This window comes from Trichosurus vulpecula, chromosome 8 (assembly GCF_011100635.1).
Source record: "Trichosurus vulpecula isolate mTriVul1 chromosome 8, mTriVul1.pri, whole genome shotgun sequence".
Taxonomy (NCBI): domain Eukaryota; kingdom Metazoa; phylum Chordata; class Mammalia; order Diprotodontia; family Phalangeridae; genus Trichosurus; species Trichosurus vulpecula.
In genome coordinates, this window is record NC_050580.1 from 39341166 (window position 1) to 39362651 (window position 21486).

General features: G+C 47.5%; 1 protein-coding gene across 16 annotated transcripts in view; it reads right to left on the reverse strand.

Annotated features, from left to right (window-relative positions):
• Positions 1–21486, reverse strand: part of LDB3 (LIM domain binding 3) — a 114299-nt gene that overhangs the window by 54135 nt on the left and 38678 nt on the right. For 7 of the 16 annotated variants that reach the window (XM_036737127.1, XM_036737130.1, XM_036737125.1 and 4 more), the window contains exons 4-6: positions 19871–19946; positions 7682–7704; positions 5400–5603 (exon numbers count right to left, since the gene is read on the reverse strand). In XM_036737127.1, coding sequence (XP_036593022.1) covers positions 5400–5603; positions 7682–7704; positions 19871–19946 — 303 coding nt within the window. Of the gene's footprint in view, positions 1–1957; positions 1973–5399; positions 5604–7681; positions 7705–13819; positions 14212–19870; positions 19947–21486 lie in introns of all 16 variants that reach the window. The other 9 variants (XM_036737118.1, XM_036737126.1, XM_036737120.1 and 6 more) reach the window with 2 other exon arrangements.

The window sequence follows — 21486 nt, forward strand, 5'->3', positions numbered from 1 at the left end:
ATGATGGTTGTTATGTTTGGGGCCAATTGGAAGCCAAACAAAGAGGAAGGAAAAGTGGATTCTGTCTGACATCAGGGAAGATCTTGGGGCCTTGACTCACCCTAGTCTAGATTCATGGCAGATAGTCCAGACTGAACTCAGATACCACACAACAGGGCAGGTGTGGGGCTGTTCCTATCAGGGCTAGGAAACCTTGTCTCTAGACTCATAATTGGAGAGTTGTATCTTTCAATATGAATAGAATGGTACATCCTGGCCCTCACCCCTCTGGTCTCTTAGTTTCTTCTCATCTTTCACCACTTCATTTTTACCTGTTAGGTTTTTACAGTCAAGCATTTTGCTAAAAGTTTAAATAAATGGAACACTAAGAATTGCAGGGTATGAAAAATGAGCCCTCCACCTGTTCAAAGACTCAGAAGACCCCTGAAGGCCCTAGACTGTTTTCATTGGGATCAAAGGCATTAACTGAGTCTCCAGCTGAGAAAAGTAGCAGAGCTGAAATTTTCAGCTACATCAGTGCTAATCTGTATCATTTGTGCCGGGAGAATTAGGATCAAGCCAGGGAGTTCAAGGAGTTCTGTTGTATTAGAAGACAACAAGTTTGGAGAAGAGGAATATTGAGAAATGTCCAACACCGGGGCTTCTTAAGAGCATATCAAAATGTTGCAATTCAGGAAGATAACTTGGACAGGTCAACCACTGAACTCCATGCAGCACCCCATGCCTGCCTTTGGTTCAGCTAAGGCAGGGCCCAATTCAACCAATGCAGTTCAATCCACAGTTCTCGGAGGCCTCTCCCTAAGCTTCCAGAAACATCTCAATAAATAGTTTCAAAGCCACAGAACAAGAATCTACATTCTGATCACTAGGGCACATCAAGGTCTTTGTGATGCAAGTGTTTTCTTATGCTAAGCAGTGGCCGGGGAATTCATCTTTGAATCCCTCCCTCCCTCCACATTCTCCTGGCTGATTTCCTACCCATCATCCCAAGAGAGCTCAACAATCACCTTGTCCAGGGAATCTGCCCTGAGCTTCTCACTCTGATCCCAGCTGGTAAAGGACATTTTGCTCCATTAGGTACTTCCGATGCACTTACAACGAATTATGGTGGATTTGGGTTATATTTGTATTTATTGTATTCCCTTATTAGACTGTAAGGTTCTACACACAATATGTGCTTCCTAGATGTTAAATTGAAGCATGTGTGACCTTGAGTAACTCACTCTTTGGGTCTGAGTCTCTCTGTGTAAAATGAAAAGGTTGTTTAGATGATGTCTAAGGTCTCTTCCAGATGGTGATCTTATGCTTACTAAGATCTCACTAAGATCTTACAGATGGTAGTCTTCCCTTCTACAGATGGAGTTTCCCTTCTGCTGACCTCACCGTGCTAGCCCCTTCGGAGCCCTTTCGAATAGGGAAAGATGATAGCTTAACCTCAAACAGGTAAGGCCTTCTACGGATACCTCGTTTCATCCAAAGGCAGCAACAGACTCAAAGATAACAACGCACTCCACTGTATTAGGATGCCCCCTCAGAAGATCAGGATCTGATCCCCTCTGTTAGGGGAAGCTCCCCTCGCATAAGCCTGCCAATGGTTCAACCCGGGTAAGGGACGACCCCTGGAGGGAACCCAGACTGTGACCTTCAATTCTACAGAATCTATGGAGGCAGATATTCACACAATACCGTCAGTAAGACCAGCAGGCAGAAGTCTGCCTGGCTTCTTGACAAAGGTTATGATTCCCATTTCCCTGAGCTATGAGTCAGGGAGCAGGCGGCGGGTGACAACTACCTTGGGGACAAAGCTGCTGCCCGAGACCTTGTCTCCGTACTCATCATCGAACACTCCAGACCAAATCCCCACACGGTTACCCAATCACCCCAAAGGAGCAGGCAGGCAGGCAGGCAGGCAGACAAATAGACAGACTTGGGGAGGGAGAAAGATGCTTCTACTTACACAAGTGGTGATTCTCTGCCGGGCGGGAGATGAAAACCCAGCATTGAGTGAATGGTTTCCATCAATAAACAGAGGGGGTGTAGAGCACACAATGGGGCAAGGTTAGTATCAGAAATGAGTTACAAGAGGAAGAATTGAATAAAGAAAGGAGAGAAAAAAAAAAGAAAGAAAAGAAACATCAATGAGGAAAAAACCAAGTTAATCAACACCGACTATCTGAAATAAGCGCAGTAGGCTCAGTACACTGGAGGCAGCATCATGGTTTAGGTGTCAAGGGATCTGGATTCAAGTACTGGGTTCTGACGCTCACTAGCCACGTTTTAATGTTTTTCGCAAAAGGTAGCATAGCGTTAGAGAAAGAACAGGAGACCTGAGTTGAAATTTCTCCTAAGATGTTTACTGGCTATGTTACCTTGGAAAATGATAGCCTCTCAAAACTTCAGTTTCAGATCTGTAAAGTGGTGATAATAATATCCGAAGTATCTACTTTTTAGGAATTCTGCTTGTGAAAAATGTTTTGCAAACCTTAAAGAGTCATAGAAAAGTGAGTTTTTGTTGCATTACTTTCCTTTTGTTAGGGCTTTATTTCCTTATTTTTAAAATAAGAATAACAATACCTGTACCACCTACCTTGCAGGGCTGTGAGGGAAATGCTTTGCGAACCTTAAGGTACTCTACAAGCACGAGCTGCTGTTATATCGCTTTACCTCTCAACCTTAGGTTCTACATCTGTAAAATGCGGCCGTACCTACCTCGTAAGATTCAGTGGATCTCATAAGGCAATGGATGGAAATCACCTTGTAAACCCGTAAAGCCTCCTTTCAATGCCTGTTCTCATTGGGAGCAGAATATTGGCTCTAAAAGGATTATGTTGAAATGGAGGCACGAGGTGTTTTTCTGTCCCCACATGAACAGCACCCCAAAGAGAAGCCTTTCACATCAGCACTAAGCATAGTGCTTGGCACATAGTAGACACTCAATAAATGCTTGTTGACTTGACTTGACCAAGACTTCTGCCATCTTTTCTTTGGAGTCCCTGAGGCTGAGAAAGGAGGGGAAAGGCTTAATGATGGGAAGGGAGCTGTGAGCACCTATTCGTGGTTTAATAGAGGTATTGTCAAGTTCAAAGAGCAAGCCTTGTATTCCGAGGTACAATGGAAAACGGGAAAGACGCAGAGTAGAGACCAATGTTTCAGTCCTGTCCCTGCCCCTTGTCATCTGTGTCACCTGGGTAAGCTACTTAATCTCTCTCTGCCTCAGTTTCCCATGCTGTGAAATAAGTTGATGGTTTGGATTGGATGACCCCCTGGGGACCCTTCTAATTCTAAATCAATAACTCTGTGATTCCCTCGGTTAGGCTCAAGCTTTCTGCTATGGAAGTTGGACCTTTGCAAAGCTACCAGATATTTCTTCTGCTCGCCCTCCCTCAGACATGTCCAGGTCAACTTCTTTACACCACACACACACACACACACACACACACACACACACACACACGGAGCCTATATATATATATATGGGTTGGTGACACATAAAGTGTCCTGGATAATGGTGATGGGGACAAGGAAGAGAGGTGAGGAAACTTTGGTCCCCTCTACTGACCCCTAGCCCACATGTTTTTTGAGTTCAAAGATATGGAAACAACATTTTAAAATTTTCTCTCTTGATTTGTAGGGATGGTAGGGTATACTACTGTCTAGTATAGGACAGAGTTATAACCCTCCTGCTTCCAAATGGATAATTGTCCAATTTCAGAAATTTACACACTAATCAACTTTTGGATGGTTGGATGGAAAACCGATTGAAGAATACAGGGAGTACGTTCTCGGGGTTCCTTAAGGGGCCAGGCAGCAACAGAGGCTTTGGGTGTTATTCTGTTCTATACTTTCTCCTTCTTTGTTGCACCAATTGTTGTATCACCAACCTACTGGTGTTGAGCTTGCCCTTCAAAGCTGATTGTCACTTGGGATGATCAGTCTTAAACAAAGAAGGAATCCTCTCACAGCAGAAAACCCCTGCTCTGTACTCTGTTTTCAGAGCTGCCTTCCTACTCTTAATCCTAGCCCGATGAAGAGAAATGAAGCAGTAGGTTACTTGCCATCTCAAGTGTGTAAAAAAATCAGAGTAAATAAGAAAAGGAAAAGAAGGAGAAAACTGTTTTTAGGCATCGCCCAAGTCCCACAGAGATTGGAAGGTTCTCCACAAGGTCTCTGAGATGGTCTAGCTCTGGTCCTGGTCTTTCCCTCCATTCTCAGCTTCTCCTCCAAATTAGAATTCTACTGGGATTTGTCCTTCTCTAAGAAAACATTCAGAGTTTCAAGAGAATGTTTGGAATCAACATGCTAACAAGCTGGTCTTGCCTCTTAGGAGTCTGAGATTGAGACTAATCAAGTTGTCAGCTACTTTGGGGATGCCCCAAAGATATCCCCTTCCCCTGTTAGCAGGAAACCAAATGGTTTTTCCTTTGCTCTCTCAGATGGTCTTCCCTGGAGTTTTTCAACAATCCACCTAGAGAAAACCCAAAGACTATGAAAAGCCGTGAGTGGTAAGACAGCCCAGTGACCCCAAGAGCTTCCCAGGAGGGTTTCCTGTTAATCTTTTCCTCCTCTCATTTTCTTTTTTCCTCCTGTCTGCTGACACTTACTACCAAGATGGGTAGAGAAAAAACAGATTTGTTCTAGATGGTTGTGGGGCCCAATAAGAGCCAGGAAATCATGTGGGGAGACTAAGGAATTCTCAGCTCCCAGACTACCAAAGGCCCCAGATACTAAAGAGGGGCTTTCAGATAAAACTCTTAAATCGAAGACAAAGGAGGAGGGGGCCCGAGGCCAAGAGCAAATATTACTAGATGATTCTGAGACATATAATCATTCTTGTCCGGATTGCCATCTACAAGGGACACAAGCTCACCCTGACCAAATAGTGCTTGGTTTGCTCTTTCTGGACAGGGAGGCAATTGAAGGGACCATCTGTCAGAAGATAGTCTCGTGAACAGATCACACTGGTGATCGCTGGCTCTGTAGGAAGATGTTGTTTCTGGCATGGATGAAGAGGTCAAGATAATATTTGCCCTAGTAGTATTTGGGCTTGTACCTGGTCACCTGGTCAGGCCCCTTCAATCTGGTCTCTGCGGTTGTCCTGTATTTTTAAGCACATTGTGATGACCCACTTGCGTTCTTTGCTGCATGCCCTTTGCCAGGCATATTTCCTGGGGGTGACTTCTGTAGCTCTGCTTGACTTTACTACAAACAGATGTGACCTTGCTCAAATGACTTAACCTTCCTGGGCCTCGGTTTCCTCTGAGGGCCCTTCCAGTTCTAGGGCTATGATTATCCAGTTCCCTTCAGGCACAAGGTCTTCCAAGACCTGTTCCAGGCAGAGGTACAGTAGGAGGACCTTAGGCCAGGCACAGGCACAGGCCCGGTGGGGGTCAGGATCTTACCCGCTGAACTCGCTGCCCTGAGCTTGGGCCTGGCCAGCGATGGCATCCATGATGGCATCCTGGGAGTACATGCTGATGGGCGTGTTGTACTGGGCATGGATGATGGTGGCCTTGCCCCCAAGTCCCTTCACTTCGATGGGCTTGTGGGTTGACAGGGCAGAGTCCTTCAGGGCATTGGGATTGAAGCGTTCCTGGTACTCCGCACTGGGGGTAGGAGAAGGGAGGAGAGAACATGGGGGTGGGGAATGACAAAGAGGGTGGGAAGTAGGTAGAGAACAGGAGGGAAAGAAGGAAGGGAGGAGGAAATGAGAAGACGAGAAGGACAGAGGATCTTGCATTAGATAAAAAAATCAAAGAAAGGGTAATGAGCCAGCTGGTGAGAGATATCTTAAGAGCAAAGGCACCAGGACTAAGTAGTAAAGAGTCAGCTAACTAGGCTTGATCATGAAGTGGGGTCTGACCGGGGGAGGGGGAAGGGGAGAGGCTGCCCAACTTCTCACTAGCAGAGAGAGGGCATCTTAACAAAATGTGTGCCCAGCTCCTGCCATGGTGCCTGATACACAAGAGGCATTTAATAAATGCTTGTGGATTGACTTGAATTGACTCTGCCTTGGGGTTGGACTTGCCTCTGAAAAAGGTCTTGGCTGCCACAGGCCTTCTTAGCTTGATTCCAGTGGAAGGAAGCCTGGAATGCCACCAACTCCCAAGGGCCTCCCTCATTGGACAGCCTCATGGGGTAAGGTCAGGGAAGCTGTGGGCACCTGTAGGGTTCCTATGCCCATAGGGCTCTGTCAGATATCTCACTTTGCACAGGCCTGGCACCGGGGAGGGGGCAGGATGAGGATGAGAACAAGAACCACTCATGTGGAGACAGACAGACAGAAGAGCAGACAGACTCAGTCCAATCCATGCCATCCAAGGCCCAGAAGCAGAGCATCCCTGCCATGTCCTGCACTGGAGAAGTGGGGGACTCTACTCTCCACAGCGAGAGTGGCCCCAATCTTCAAGTCCTCGGCATTCTCTGCCATCTGAGAGTCTCTCGCAGGAGCAATAGTTCAGCCATGAATTTCAGGGGGGTTTGTTGTGTTTCTCTTCTTGTTTCTCTGGCAGGGACCCTCCGTGCAGATCAGAGCAAAGCCTCTATCCATGTAGCAGGCAGCAAGCAGCTATGTCCAGCCCCACTTTCCCAAAGGCCAGATTCCCCTGGCTTTTACTTTCCAGAAGACCCAGTGTGGCTCCCTGGTTTGGGGTCTAGGGATGAGCTGTGTGCTCCATAAGGGTGGCTTGTACCTGAAGCTTCTCCCCCAGGAGCCCAGCCCCTGATGCTTGAAGGCCATGTACCCGGGGATAGGCAGCTTTGTGGGAGGTAGACATTTGGGTACATGCAGTACAACTTGGCCAAGAATCCAGGAAAGGGACAGGATTTCTGGAATGAGTGAGCTGGTCTGACTTCAAGAAGCCAGAGGAAGGAAGAAGGCCTGACTTTGAGAAGAGGAAATTTAGGTGAGGGCTCAGGGAAGATCGAGCCCCTTTGGGGGGAGGGGATAGCGACCCCACAACAATAGCCAATGACATGGTCAGTGATATGGACAGCAGCCCACTCCTGAAGCCAGCCAGGCATGGCAGAAACACAGCAGGAAACACAGTCCCATGCGAGACACCCTCCTACTCCACACAGAACACTGTAACCCAGACCTTTCCTATCACAGGCAGAAACATATTCATACATGGATAAGGATATGTGTCTGTGTATACAGGAGAGTGAATGGGAACATGTGTGTATGTATGAAGGCATATATGCCTATGTATAAAAAGGACATGGTATGTGTGTATGTATATGCATGAAAGCCTGTGAATGATTTACATGTAAATCACTAAATCATATGTACATGCATATGTCTATTTGTGTAGTATGTATGTATCTATGTGAGTGAACAGAAATACACACATGTGATCATGTCTATAAATGATAATTGAGAATACGTACATGTGTGCATGTAAGGGCATCTGTGGCACATGTGTGCACATGGACATGTGTGTTTCCATGTGAGGACACATATACACATGTTTGTGTCTGCTTGTGTGCCTGTACTGTGTACACACACAGTTACACAAACACATCTGTGCCTAATGCATGTTTGCTCACACATGTGTACAGATTTTTGTACAATTCTGTCACATAGAGACATGCAAACACCACCTATGTATGTACTATGCTGTTACGTGCACATACCCACACGTACACATGCTTTCATATGCACACACTTCAATTCGATACTAACTTGGCAGGAGAGTTGGCTATAACCTGGGGAAAAGAACAGACAGAAGAAACAAAGGAATTAGAGAAAGGTCTAAGTCAATTCTGGAATGATGGCTGCGGCAGAGAGACACTGAGTCCAGAAACGCCCATGAGCTTCAGAGTGAGGCCCAGAAGACAAGCTTGGTTCTGGGCCCTGGCTGATATTAGGCCCTCAGGATTTATTCTTGAGTGTTAATGGAAAATTGGTCTAGGGGCTCGAGACATTGTGACATGTGGTGACAGAGTCTTCATTTCTCATCTCCAATCAATCCTGCCCCACCTTATCCTTAGAGAAGGCCCTATCACTCAGTCCATTGGGCAAAGGAGGATCAACAACTCTGAGGTGGGGTTTGGGGGTGAGGGATGTGGCTAGCAGGGGGTTGAAGCAATTCAGGGCACCTACACCAGCTCTCATAGGCCTCTACTGGGCCCAGGGCCGTGAGATAAGGGGAAGGAATATTTGCTTGGTCCCTTTAATATCTAGCTAGATAGATCAAATACCCTACCTCTGCTCCCATCCCCATACCTGTCATACCTTCAGAAGACCCTTGCAGAGACATTCCAACCAGGAAGTTTCTCCAACCTGAGCTCTCAGGGAGCATCTCAGAGGAAGGCATGGAAGCTATAGACCACTTACATTTCTATAACATTTAGTTTACATCACACTTTATAGACATTATCTCATTGGATGTTTTTCCTTACAACAACCCTGTGAGGCTGATATGACAAATATGAGACCCATTTTATAGGTGAACAGAGTTTCTGAGAGGTTGAGTGACTAGGCCCTAGCCAGGGAGCTGATAAGAGGTGAGATTTGAACCCAGGTCCAGAACCCTAACTAGGGCAAAGATAGCTAGGCTTTTCACTAAGGCACCAGCAGGTGGCATTTGGAGGGTGTTGACAGCACCCACATTCAGTTAGAAGGTAGAGACAGCTGAGCCTAGTGCCTGTTTAACAAGAATAATGAGTTAAAATGGGAAGTTACCATACGGTGGGCTTCTTGGTCCCCTCCTGCACCCTGGAGGAGTCTCCCCACCTCCTCCCTCCCAGCATCACTGTCTTTCCTCCCCAGACAGAGGTTGGGTGCACAGTAGGACTGGGTGAGGTCGCCCCAGCACTCCCTTTTCCACCTCACTAACCTCACCCCTCAGACCTAGATGCCTCTAGGCCAATGCACGTGGTTGGCCCCTAGCCAGATGGGCTGCCACTGCCCCAAGAGCTGTCTCCCCTCCTCCTGCTTCCTGGGTTCAAGGGGCTCTGTGGGGCAGGATCCACTCAGAGCCACAGTTTGAGATTCCAACTGATGAGTTGACTTTTGGTAATTGATCACCTGGAGGACGAGTTAGTTCAAAATAAAAGACATTGAATCAAAGCAAAAAATATCCCCCTGTGGGAGTGTGGTGACTTCCCAGGTAAGCTCAGCTCCCTCCCCTACCCCACTCTGCCACCTGAGATCACACAACGGGTGAGGCCCCTCTCAATGGAAGAAGCGTTCTAGATCAGTTGGGACAGAGTGAGACGGAGACAGAGAGACAGAGAGAAACAGAGACAGAGAAAGAGACAGACACAGACACAGAGACACACACAGAGAGAGAGAGACAGACAGAGACAGACACAGAGAGAGAGACAGAGAAACAGACAGAGACAGAGAGAGACAGAGAGAGAGAGAGACAGAGACGGAGGGAGAGACAGACAGAGGTGGGGTGGGGCTTGGTTGAAGGGGGCAGCAGTTTCTAGTCAGAGCAGAGCTGGCCATTGGTACAATCTGGAGGTTGTCTTAAAATACCTCCTTCACCCACATGTCACTGTTACTTAAATTAGAATCACAGAGTTAGGAAGGGTGGGGGGATGAGCTCCTCAGACCGAGGTCATCTAGTCCAAGCCCTTCCAGAATCTTCTACAACACTCTCTACTAGTACTCATGCAACTTTTGTTTGAGCTCTGTTAGCAATGGGGAGCTCACTATCTGTCAAGGTAAATCAAAGGCCAGAGGCTCTTAGATCTGGAGTTGGAAGTGCCCCCACAGGCTACTGTGTTCAACTCTTTCATTTTTCAGAAGAGGACAATAAGACCCAGGGAAGCAAAGGTAGAAAGCATCAGAGGCAAGATTTGAACCCAGAACCTCTGATTCCAAAACCAGAGTCTTTTCTACCACACTATACTATCTCCTATTTTACAAATGAGAAAGCTGAGTCCCAAGAGGGGAAACAGGCTCTTTCTAGCAGATCAAGGCTGCTTTCTTTGATTTATCTTCATTTTTCACGACTGTCCATTCTGCATTCCTTCGTGATTCAAACCTCCCTGGGAGGGTTAAATCACTCCATCATCTCAGGCTCAATTCATTTAGCAGGAACTAAGAAGGGTGGGGGCAACGTGGAAGGGGAAGAAATGAAGAACGGCAAAGAGGGCATTCTAATGAGAAGCCCTGGTGCCTTCCTAGATTTGCTGAGGCCTCAAACCCTTGTGTGTAGGGAGCCAGCCTTGTCATCCACGCTGCTTGGAATGTGACTGCTAATCATAGTCCCACTCAATTTCTGAGGCCCAGGTGCTGCTATCACACTGGTGGCTCTGTTTGATATCCAATCACCAGGGAGTCAAACCCCACGGTTCTGTCCCTTCCCTGGCACTGATCCCCTAATATGTTCCCAGACACTCAGAGTCAAGAAAATTCCATCTGCCCTCTGAACCCTGGATGAGACCAAAAATATCCTCAAGCTGAGGTATTTTAGGAAGGAGCTATGGCCCCTTTTCCATTTTAGGCATGTGCTGGGCATGGAGCATCTGATCCAGGAAACACTTGGTCAGCACTTTGTCCTCCAAAGGAGGCTGCAAAGCCCCTTCCCCATGGCTAGAGCCTCGCCCTGCACTTCTGACTTCCCTCCTCCACCCCTCTCACCCTGAAACAATCAAGCAGGTTTCTGGAGTACTGGAGAGGAGACCCTGCTATTTGTACCACCTCATTGTGACTGCCCTCTCACCCAAGTCACCGGAGTCAGACTCAAGGCTAGGTCAGAGCTAACACATTTATACCAATTTCTTAGCCACTCGCAAGATTCCACACCCATAGAAATGAGAAGTAGTTACTAATTCTGAAGCCTAGGAAGGGTAAATGTCTTGCCTGGGGCCACACAGGTCAGGAGCATCATTGGTGGGATGGAATCCCTTGACCTCTGACTCCAGAGATGGTGCTTTTCCTGTGGTAAGCTCCTTGTGAGTTGGAAATGTTTTATTTGTCACTTATATCCTCATTGCCTAGCACAGTGCCTGGCCCACACCTGGCACTTAATAAATACTTGTTGGTTGATGAATAGATCCCATCTAAACATGTAGATGAGCTCTCTCATGGACTCCAAAGGTATTTTCTACCCCAAGATATCCCCCATTCCCGATCAATGAATGAGCAGCTGTTAATCACCTACATGTGCTAGGACTGGGGTTACAAATACTATGAATGGAATAATCCCTATTCACAAGGATCTCACCCTCTATTATCACAATCTACCCCCATGATGGGGAACTTGTCCACCTGGCCTTGTAGGCTTGCCATTCTACCATCCCTAGTTCCCTACCAGATACTCACGCTGAATGTGTGGATTTGTCTTTGGATGAATTTGTGGGGAGGGAGGATGCCACCATTCCCTGCTAAATATTTGCTTTGCTATTTGGTCCTTCCACAAAAGAAAGAATTTCAAAAGTGGCAAATCCGATAATGTTCCAGCACCTTCAAATATCAGGGTAATCTAACCCCACAGTATGGATCAGCCCCCAAAATTTGCACACGAAAAACCTTTTGCACATACCCTTGGACCAATGGCCACAGAAAATCTGGCAGGAATGATGTTTCCTTAGGCACCACCCAACCAGACAATTCCTAGAGAGGAAGAGGTCTTTCAGTAATCTACCAGACCATGGTCAGCTACATGGGCATCGCAGCTTCTCACCTCTTTTTTAAATTCACAGCTCTAGCCTAGGCCAGGGTTACAAAGAATGAAACAATCCCTACTCACAAATTAATTTTAGTGGAAAAAGCACAGATTCTGAGTTCAAATCCCATCTCTCAAGCTTACTACTTTGCCTGCTCTTCTCTCTTTGATCCTCTCTAGAAGCTGAAAGGCCTAAAAGAAATATGATCCAAACACCAAAGCATAATCTAATATCATGTTTTTGCGTGTCTTTGTAGACCCAGCACTTAGCATAGTGCTTGGTACATGGGGAGCACTTAATAAATGCTTGTTGACAGCCTGACTGACTAGGCCAGACTACTCTAGCTCTATTCCCAGCAAGAGATGAAAGCCACCTTAGCTAAGAGGGCATTTAGACTCTTGGGAGACTTTTAGCAGAGAAAAAGCAAGAGTTAATATTCAAATAACCAAAGCCACAATTTATCATCCAATTCTTCCTTCTGGCCAGGTGGGCTCTAGTTTAATCCTAGTCCAATATGACTTATTTCCCCCTTTAAAGGTTATAGATTCAGAGTTGGTAGAGACCTTAGAAACCAGTGAGTCCAGCCCCCTCATTTTACACGAGGAAGTTAAGGCATTGAGAGGCTAGATGACTTGTCCAGAGTTTTGAACTCAGGTTTTCCTCATTCTAAGTTCAGTGACCTATCCACCATCCCATGCTGCCTCTCCTCCAGACATTACCCACCATGCTTCCGCTTTCTGGTTTAAAGATATGGATCTGAGCCTTCCTTTTCAATATACGCTGTTACTTCATCACCTTTTTGATCAAATCTGTTGCTTTTGGAAAAGGGATAATTTGTCAGGCTAAGCCAGAACTCCTTTGCTTATCATCCAAGGCCTTCCAAAATTTAGCCCCAACTCCCCTTTCTGGGTTTATGTCCCACAGCACCCCAACAGGAGCCCTTCACTCCAGCCAGCTCATTCTCTTCAGGGTTCCCTACATATGTCGTATTCATGCTTATGTCTGTTTTGACTTGCAACATTTCCCCAGCCTGGAGTGTCTTCCTCCCTCCTTCCCCCTCTTTTGCTAAAACAGTGAGGGCCCACGGTATTGCCTGATGCAGCAGAGCAAGGAGCTGAGCTGCCCCAGGTCCAGGTAGAGCCTTAGAGGGCTCCTCTCACTGGTGCCCAGGGTACCCTTCCCCACATTTTCCTTTTACCTACTCTGGGCTGACTTTGCTTTGTACCATGGTTAGACTGAGGGTTCCATCCTAGCTGTCCTCATGAACTCTTGCTTGAGTTGGCCTGGTATTATGTTTACTCTTTTGGATTATACTTTTTTCCTCAGAAGGGTACTCTCCCTTTAAAAGAAATTAATTAGACACTGGTCTAGGGAATTCTCAGTGACAGGCTCCCTCTACCAATGCAGGTGGAGAGTCATCTGGGCCAACGGGAGGTTGTCCCTTGTCCGGCTGGTAAATATGACAGGGGTAGAGACTAGACCTGGGAATTTCCCCAAATGATGAGGTCACCCCTAGCAGAGAAGGTCAGCATCATCACCTCTGCAATTTACAAACTTTGGAACTTGCCTGAAGCCGAGATGTCAAACTCAAATAGAAAAGGATTTCTGGGCGGCATATTGTCTTAGAAAACCACAAGTTAAATCATCTGTGGTGTATTGTATTTCTGTTTGTTGTGTTAGACATTTCCCAATTACATTTTAATCTGGTTGGCTTGGGCACAAGTTTGACACCTCTGGCCTAGGGCACTTTGAGGTCATGACTAGTCTAAAGTCACACAGTCGATAAGTGTCAGAGGCAGGATTTAAAGGACTTGGGTTTTAGCAGTAATGGGAATTACTGATGTAGCAACTCATCTGTTATATAGAGTCCTATGGGGACATGGAGAAAGCAAGGGACATGGCCATGGTCACACATCTAGTGTCTCTGAAAGGCAGGACTTGAATCCAGGCCTTCCTGATTCCAAGACTAGCCTTCTATCCACTATGGCACTCTGGGAGTAGGCACTGGTAAACACCTCTTTGCATGGTTTGACTTGAATGCCATTGGGCAGGATGGGTTAAAAAGCGCTTGCCTCTCAAAGTCAACACAGCAAGGGCTAGCCAGAGCACCAAGGACCCAGAGCTCCCTAGTGTGGTTAGGGGTAAGCAGTGGTGTGGCTTGTGGTGTCACTGAACAGGTGGAGAGGAGAGTACCTACCCTCTTGGAGGTTCTGTACCCGGAGCCTTCCCTCTGAGGCTGAGCTGATACATCTCAGCCATCTCCCTTAGGGTTTCTGCAGAGTACAGGCCAATGGGGTTGTTATACTGTCTTTGTTGCCCGGAGCCCACTTGTGCCTTGGGGCTCAGACTGTCAGAGGTTGACTCTGGATTTGCCTTCGACCCTTGGCTCCCTCTCGGAGGCTCCGAGGTCACCATGTGGGAGGAGATGATGGTGGCCTGGGAGGAGGAGCTAAAGGTTTGGCGGACCTCCTGGGTGCTGAGAGTCCCTAGGCCTGTTCCATTGGTCACCCCTGGGGTGGTGAGGCCCACCTTGGGACTGGGGATAGAGCTTAAAGCTGCCAAGTTGCCATTCATCTCCGAAGCAGGGTCCTGGAGCAAGGGAGCCACCATGCAAGGGGGCAGGGGAAGAGGGAGGGGGCAGAGAAAAAAAGAGTCATCATAGAAACACAAGCATTCATCCCCTATGAATGTGGCCATCTGTAACATAAGGGATAGTGGTATACAGCTCAGCTGCCCTCCCACCCTCGGTGCTCAGACCCCTTTGTTCAGGCTTGTGACTTCCACATTTTATCCCCCTAGCAAGCGAGAACCTGGAAGAGAAAAGCTGTTTGTGGGATGTTGCCTGTCTCCAGCCCCCACAGACTGGTGATCGGGGTATCTCCTCACATCCTCTCAGAGCTGGTTTGCACCTGAATAAAGAAGCAAGGAAACACTTTTGGAAAAAAAATCAAATGCAGCTAAGCCCATGCCTAAGGATTCAAGGGTGGGGGCTGAGGAGAGAGGGTAAGTTGTCCATAGTGGGATCATCCTAGTGATCCTAGCTGGATCTGGCTATAGAAGGAGCTTTAGAGGCCAATTAGTCCAACACTATCATTATACAGATTAGGAAAACAAGGGCCAGGGAGATTAAGAGATTTGTCTAAGGTCACACAGGGAGTAAGTGTCAAAGGCGGGACTTGCTGGGATTTCTCATGTAGCTGCCAAGCACTCTTCAGCCATGCTCCACAGACCAAGAGGCCAGCAGCAGGTTAGATGGGCCTAGGGCAGGTTTCTGGGGGACATTTCCCTCCAGGGGACTTGGAGAAGTTGTGGCCTCACCAAACAAGGAGAACAGTTCTGAACTCTGGTACCTAGGGAGGGAATTTCTGCTTAAGAATATGGGCAGAATAAGGCAAAGGAGTAACTAGCAAATGCAGTTTTGATCCAAGGGGTCAACACGGAGGAGGGATTGAAAATACTTGCTCCCCGAAAGACCACCATCCCTGTACACTCTGCAGCATAGACCACCTGTCCCAAGGCCACCACCCCCTGAGTCCCATTACCATGGTACCATCTCCCCTCCATAACCCTATCGTATGCCCCTACCAAAGGTGCCCTGATACCCTCGAGGCCAGACCCCCTTGGGGTATGGGGCCATGCTGGCTCCTGGCTTTACTGCACCCACAGTCAGACAGTCCTTGATGCTGCTGCACCCTTCTCCCACAAACTGTTTTTGCCTTAGGTAAAAGAACTCCCAATTCCAGAGCTAGAAAAAAAGTCATTTCAAGGCACCCAGTTTGCAACTGGGCTACTTGGTTCTCTGCCCATTCATAGGTCTGGTCTTGAAATCTCAGTAGAGTTAAAGCCTCAGTAGGGCTATCATAAGTTTGTGAGTTATTTGAGGGGAGGATCCCTGGAGAGAAGAGCAGATGGCTAAGTGATGCAGTTGAGCCCCACATCTCTCTAGTCAGCTGGGCATAGCTCTGGGGCAGCTAATGGATAGAGTGCTGGGCCTGGAATGAGCAAGACCTGAGCTCATACACTTATTAGCTGTTTTGTGACCTTGGCCAAATCACTTAACCTCTGTTTGCCTCAGTTTCCTCATCTGTGAAATGAAATCATAATAGCACCTACCTCCTAGGGATCAAAAGAGATAATAATTATAAAGCACTTTGCATAGTACTGGCCACATAGTAGGCACTCTATAAATACTAGCTATTATTAGCCAGTATTATTATTAGCCTCGAGGTTAATTAGCCTGAAAATTCATAGCAGCAAGCCTGGTGTACCTGTGATCAGGTCTGGCCTTCTTTACCCCCCAGGCCCTGCTTGGGCATCCTGCAGTGACAGGGGGCTTGGGCTCCAGCAGGCCTTGAGTTTGAGCTTACTGTAGTCTGGAAGGGCAAAGGGCAAAAGAACTCTAAAGCCTAGGATTTAAGAGGAGCCCTACCTTTGCCCCAGCCCTGAGGATTTACAAGGAGAATTTCTGTCCTCCCAGTTTCCAGATGGGGAAATAAGCCAATTTCCATCTCTCTGTCAAGGCCCTTCTCAAGTCCCACCTGCTTTCTGTTTCTTAGCTATTCTCTCTTTGGTCGGTTTTGGCTGGTTCCTCCATTCTAAGGAGGATGCCCGGGGCAGCCGCCTTTGTTTTCCCCTAGGCTTCACTCCCCACTCTCTGGATTCTCTCTGCCCTTCCCATGTTCTGGAATCCTGCTGCCCCCCACCCCCATGCATTGTCTTTCCCCATTAGACTGTAAGCTCCTTGAGGACAGGCATTGTCTTTCTGCTTAGATTTACATTCCCAACACTTAGCACTTCTGCACACTGTGGTTGTCCAGTCCTGTGCTCTCTTCTTGACCCATCTGGGGTTTTCTTGGCAAAGATATTGTAGTGGTTTGTCATTTCCTTCTCCAGTTCATTTTTACAAATGAGGAAACTGAGGTAAATGGGAATAAGTGATTTGCCTAGGATCACACAGACAGTCAGTGTCTGAGGCCAGATTTGAACTTAAATCTTCCTCACTCCAGGCCTGGCGATCTATCCACTGCACACACTTAATAAATGTTTGCCAACTTGATTTGCTACTTCCTCTCAGTTCCTTCCCTTTGCACTTCTGGAGGGGCTCCCCACAAATCAGCACTGAGGGCCAGAAGATCCCTTCATTTAATCGATGAAGAAATTGAAGACCATGGAGGCTAAGTGACTTGACCAAGGCCATATGGGGTAGTTTGTTGTCTTCTGGTGATTGCTGTTTTGTCCAGGAAGGAAGGAATTCCCAAGGAGTCTGGTGCTTCTTGTGGGGCAGGGGTCCTGTCTTATACTTCCCTGAGGTCTTTCTTCCCATGGGGGAGGGGTTCAGTACAAAACTGGTGACTGATTAAGATGCTTTTCTGACTTTCACTAAGCGCTGGACTTCAAGTCTGGACATTTGGGCTTAGGGCCTAGCTCCAATCTGTGATCCTGGGCAAGACATTTACCCAAGGGATCTGACAGAAAAGCAGAGTTTGATTCATAAAAGGAAAAAAAATCCTAACAATTAGAAGTGTACCAAGGTGGAATGGACCACCTCATGAGGAGATGAACTTCCTGTCACTGAAGGTATTCAAGTGAAAGCTGGATGGCCATTTGTTGGGGGTGTTTTAGGGAAGATTGCTTTGCTGTTTGGTATAGATTAGATTGAGTTTCTGTGATTTAGTGATTTGGGGGGGGGAAAAAAGTTCCTGGTAACTATGGCAACATGCAAATGAAGCCCAGGAATAGCCTAGGGAAAAGGGGATGTCATTTTTAAGGGATCCTCTGGGCTTTTTCAGAACAAGGACTCCCTAAATCAGCTGGGTCATTCTTTGCACGCATGGAGGCTCCCCTTTCCATGCTTCCCACAAGGACCAGTGACCTCAGTTGGGTGGCTCAGTACTTCCACCTACCTGAAATTCAATGGCTCACTCCAGAATCCCACCCCACCCAACTATGAGCTCTCTCCCCAATGCTAAGGGCTGGGATCTGCAGCCAAGCTCAGATGGTGACAAGTTACCACTTTCGGTCCCTTCCCTTCTCAAAATCCAGGTTTCAGGGACTGATCCACTCAGTGTGGCCTGCAGAGGGCGCCCTAACCGCACCTTTGGGCCTCCTTCCCCTCTTTCCACGAGGTCAGGAATTTCAAAGTCCCATCTCAGACTTTCCATCCTGTTCTGCGGGTCACCCGGCCAGGTGAAAGCTGCAGCTAGCTCCCCATCCTGTGCTGGGGATGGGTTGCAGGCATTTACTGTAGTGTTGGGGGCCTCCGCTTTGGAACCGGGGGGACCTTTGAGGTCATGTGACTGCAGAAGTCAGACCCAGAAGGAGCCTCTGAGAGCATTCAGAGGCAGTGTGGTCTACTGGGTGAAGCCCTGGGCCTGAGAGCCGACTTTGAATTCCACCCTGAATACTTATGGTGTGTGTGATCGTGGACAAAGTCATGTAAACTATGAGAGCCTCAGTTCCTCATCTGAACAGTGGGGGTTGTGTTGATGGAACATTTTGCGAACTTTAAATAACAGGCAAATATGAGTTGTTATTTAGTCCCATGGTTGCATTTTAATTATGAAGAAACCGAGGTCCAATGAAACGTAGTAAATAGATTGTAGCTTTAGAGGTGGAAGGGACTTTAAATCCAACCTCAACATTTTACAGAAGGAGAAACTAAGGTAAAGAGAGACTAAGTGACTTGCCCTGGGTCCCAGCTCATAAGTGGATTTGAACCCAGGTCTTCCCAATGCGATCCAACCCCTTGTCCACGATACCAAGTTGCTTGCTTAAGGGTCTTCAAGCTTAAGCCAGGATTCAAACTCAGACCTCCTGACTCCAAGTCCAGTGTCCTTCCCACTTGACCACACTGCCCTTCCCAACCTGCCTTATCTTATAGATGGTCAAGCTAAGGTTGGAGGCCAGGAGTGCTGGAGAATTCTACCTGGCCAGGAGAAAGACCAGCTTAACAGAGAAGGTTCTGAGCAGACTTGGGTTCTGGGCTTTATTCTCCTAATCAGCACCATGAACAGGCTGAAGTCTTTGACCACAAAAGGTCCTTCCAGCTTGGAAATCCTGATCAATTGGGAAGAAGGAGCCAGAGTACAGGGACAGACCCAGCCTTTGCTTACTTACTGCGGTTGTCCAAAGGACCTTCAGCATCCTTAGAACCCTCCTCTGCAGGGCCCCATGACCTTCCCACTCTAAGTTGTGGGCTCCCCCTTCTCCCAACCTCTATTTTATGGGTAACAAGGAGAGAGGCCTGGTCCTCCCACACAGACTCCGCAGTGAACAATCTCCCAGGGCGGAGACTGGGCCCCTCCCCTGCTGACGGGTGAGACCCGGAGTGCCAGCCCCACCCAATTCCCCCTCTAGGCCCTTTTCCCCACCAACCAGATCCCAAACCTTTGAAACACCAAGATAAAAGGCAGAGGAAGCAAGAATGAGGCAGGGCTAGTGGCCATTTCCTCAGGCCCACATGACACTTCCTTACCTGCTCAAGCAGCCTAGAACACACACATCACAAGAAGGAAGCTACATGGATATTACAATGGGACTGAGAGGACAAGACCTCTTAGGGCCCAGGGGCACCTGAGCCCCTTCTTCTCTGTGGGGAGGGAACACCAACAGCCTCTTTCTAGATCCCCAACTCAGGCAGAAGCCCTACTGTATCAGGTGAAGAGGGGAAGCTCAGTCCACCCAAGAAAGGCCTGGAGTCAAACCGGGAAATTGTCAGGGATTTTAGAGAGAGACCCTCTCTAGGGCATGGGGGATCCCTGCTCTAGCCAGAAGTCCCACTTCCCAGTCTGACCTCCTCATCTTCATCTCCTAATGTCTTATAAGCCCATTAGTACCAGTCACCCATTGAAGTCCAGAATACCTCCTCCTCCTCCTCCTGGCTCAGGATACCAGTGCCTGGGCCACCTGGGGATCCCTGGGTGGGCATCGGTGGGGCCCCTCCTGGCTTATCTGGGATCTGGGCAGGGGGGAGTGGTGAATGTGGTTAGACTTGTTTGTTCTTGGGGCTAAAGGAGCTCCCAACTACATTTTCTTTCAGGGTCCAACAGGCCAAATTCTGCCATCAGTCATTCTGTGCTTCACTTCATTGTGTCTCAAGCATCATCTCCCCTTTTTTCTTGCCCCATTAGACTCTGGTCCTCATCCTCAGAAGACACATAAAACAGAGGCACAGACTTGGATGCAGGAAGGAGGGAAGGAGGAAAACTAGGGGAAGAAAGGAAGGGGCACGAAGCCAAATGTCACCTACCTTCTGATGGGGAATCACTGGCATTGGAGACTCAATTCGAGGAGCTGAGGTGGAGATGGAAATGGGGCGCTTTGACCTGGGGAAAATGGAAAACAAGGTTACGATGAACATCATTCTTCCACGCAGAGCTGCAGTTATCTCCCCAGCCTCACCCTGCCTCCCCAGGACACTCTGACCCAATGTTTTCTTTTCTTTTTCGATTAATATTCATTTACTTTCTCTCACTCCTGCCTCCTTCAATTTAAAAGAAAAAAGAAAAACAAAACCTTTGCAACAAATGTATGTACTCAAGCAAAACAGATTCTCACATCATCCATGTCCAAAAATGTGTCTCCCCAGTTCTCTTTAAATTGAATTACATTTTTGTGAAGTTCATCTGTTTTAGACCAACTTCATTTCCAAATGTGTCCCTCCCCCTGCACCTCCCCTTAGGGGAGAACCATTCCTTGGAAAAAGAAGGAATTCGAATGAAGTTTAATGTCATATTAATGTCAGCTATTGTGGTTGTTACTACTTTTATTAACAAGAACCACAATAATAAGAGAGAAGAAAAGGCGCAGTGTGCCATCAGTCTGGGAGTCTCACCTCTGACACGTACCAGCTGCGTGACTCTTGGTAAGCCACTTAGCTTCTCAGAGCTCTAGGGCAGGGGTCTCAAACATGTTAGCCTCATGGGAGTGCTGCCCCGACCAGATTAAAATGTAATTGGGCAATAGTTAATACAAACACAACAGAATGGCTAATGTTAATATGTGGTTTTCTAAGTAGTACGTGACCTGAAAGGAACCCTTATGTATGGTTAGTGGCTCCATCTGAGTCGGACTCAGTTGATCTAGGCAACTGTCTAAAATTATAAATTAAAGAGAGAATGCCAATCTGTGCATTGGTAGAGGGAGTGTTCTCATCTGGGAGATTCTGGGTCTAATTGCTGGCCTTCCTCTTCTTATTGTTACTGCTGTTGGTATGAAGTTTAGGAAGAAAATGAGGAGGTGGGAATTTCTCAGATCGGACCATGTCATTACAAAGAAGACCAGTAGGGTTGGGGTTTGAAGACAGATGAGTGGCTCAGCTTGACCTGTTTTAGAATCAGGGCATGGTGACAGTGAAGTGCCTAGGGCTGGAAAGGAGACCATATTCTTGGGGGGGGGTGGGGAGGGGTAGGCACACTCACTAAAAGAAATAAAATGCCCTGTTGAGAAGGATTGGGGGTATGGACTCTGGGATTAGCCTCTCTCTTTCTCTGCCCCTGAATAATCTCAGATTTTCCTTTCTGTGCAAAAGAAAGAACGCTGGCTATGGAGGCTTGTCTCCTCTGCTCCCGCTGGTCATCCCCATCAAAGGGTACTGATCAAGCATCTGCTTGGCTTCCTGACTGTACCCCGTCCACTTTGGACAGGGGCTTCTGTAAACTTCATCCTGATAAGAACTGACATTTATAGAGTGTTTTAAGGCTTGTAAAGACCTTTGCTGACGTCTCAATGGAGCTCTGCCAGGTAGGCCCTACAGGTGTTATTATCTCAGAGTCTCAGAGAGATGGACTGGCCTACAGTCACAGAATTAGTAAGCCAGATTAAAATCCCGGTCTTTCTGACTCCAAATCTAGGATTCTTTCCATT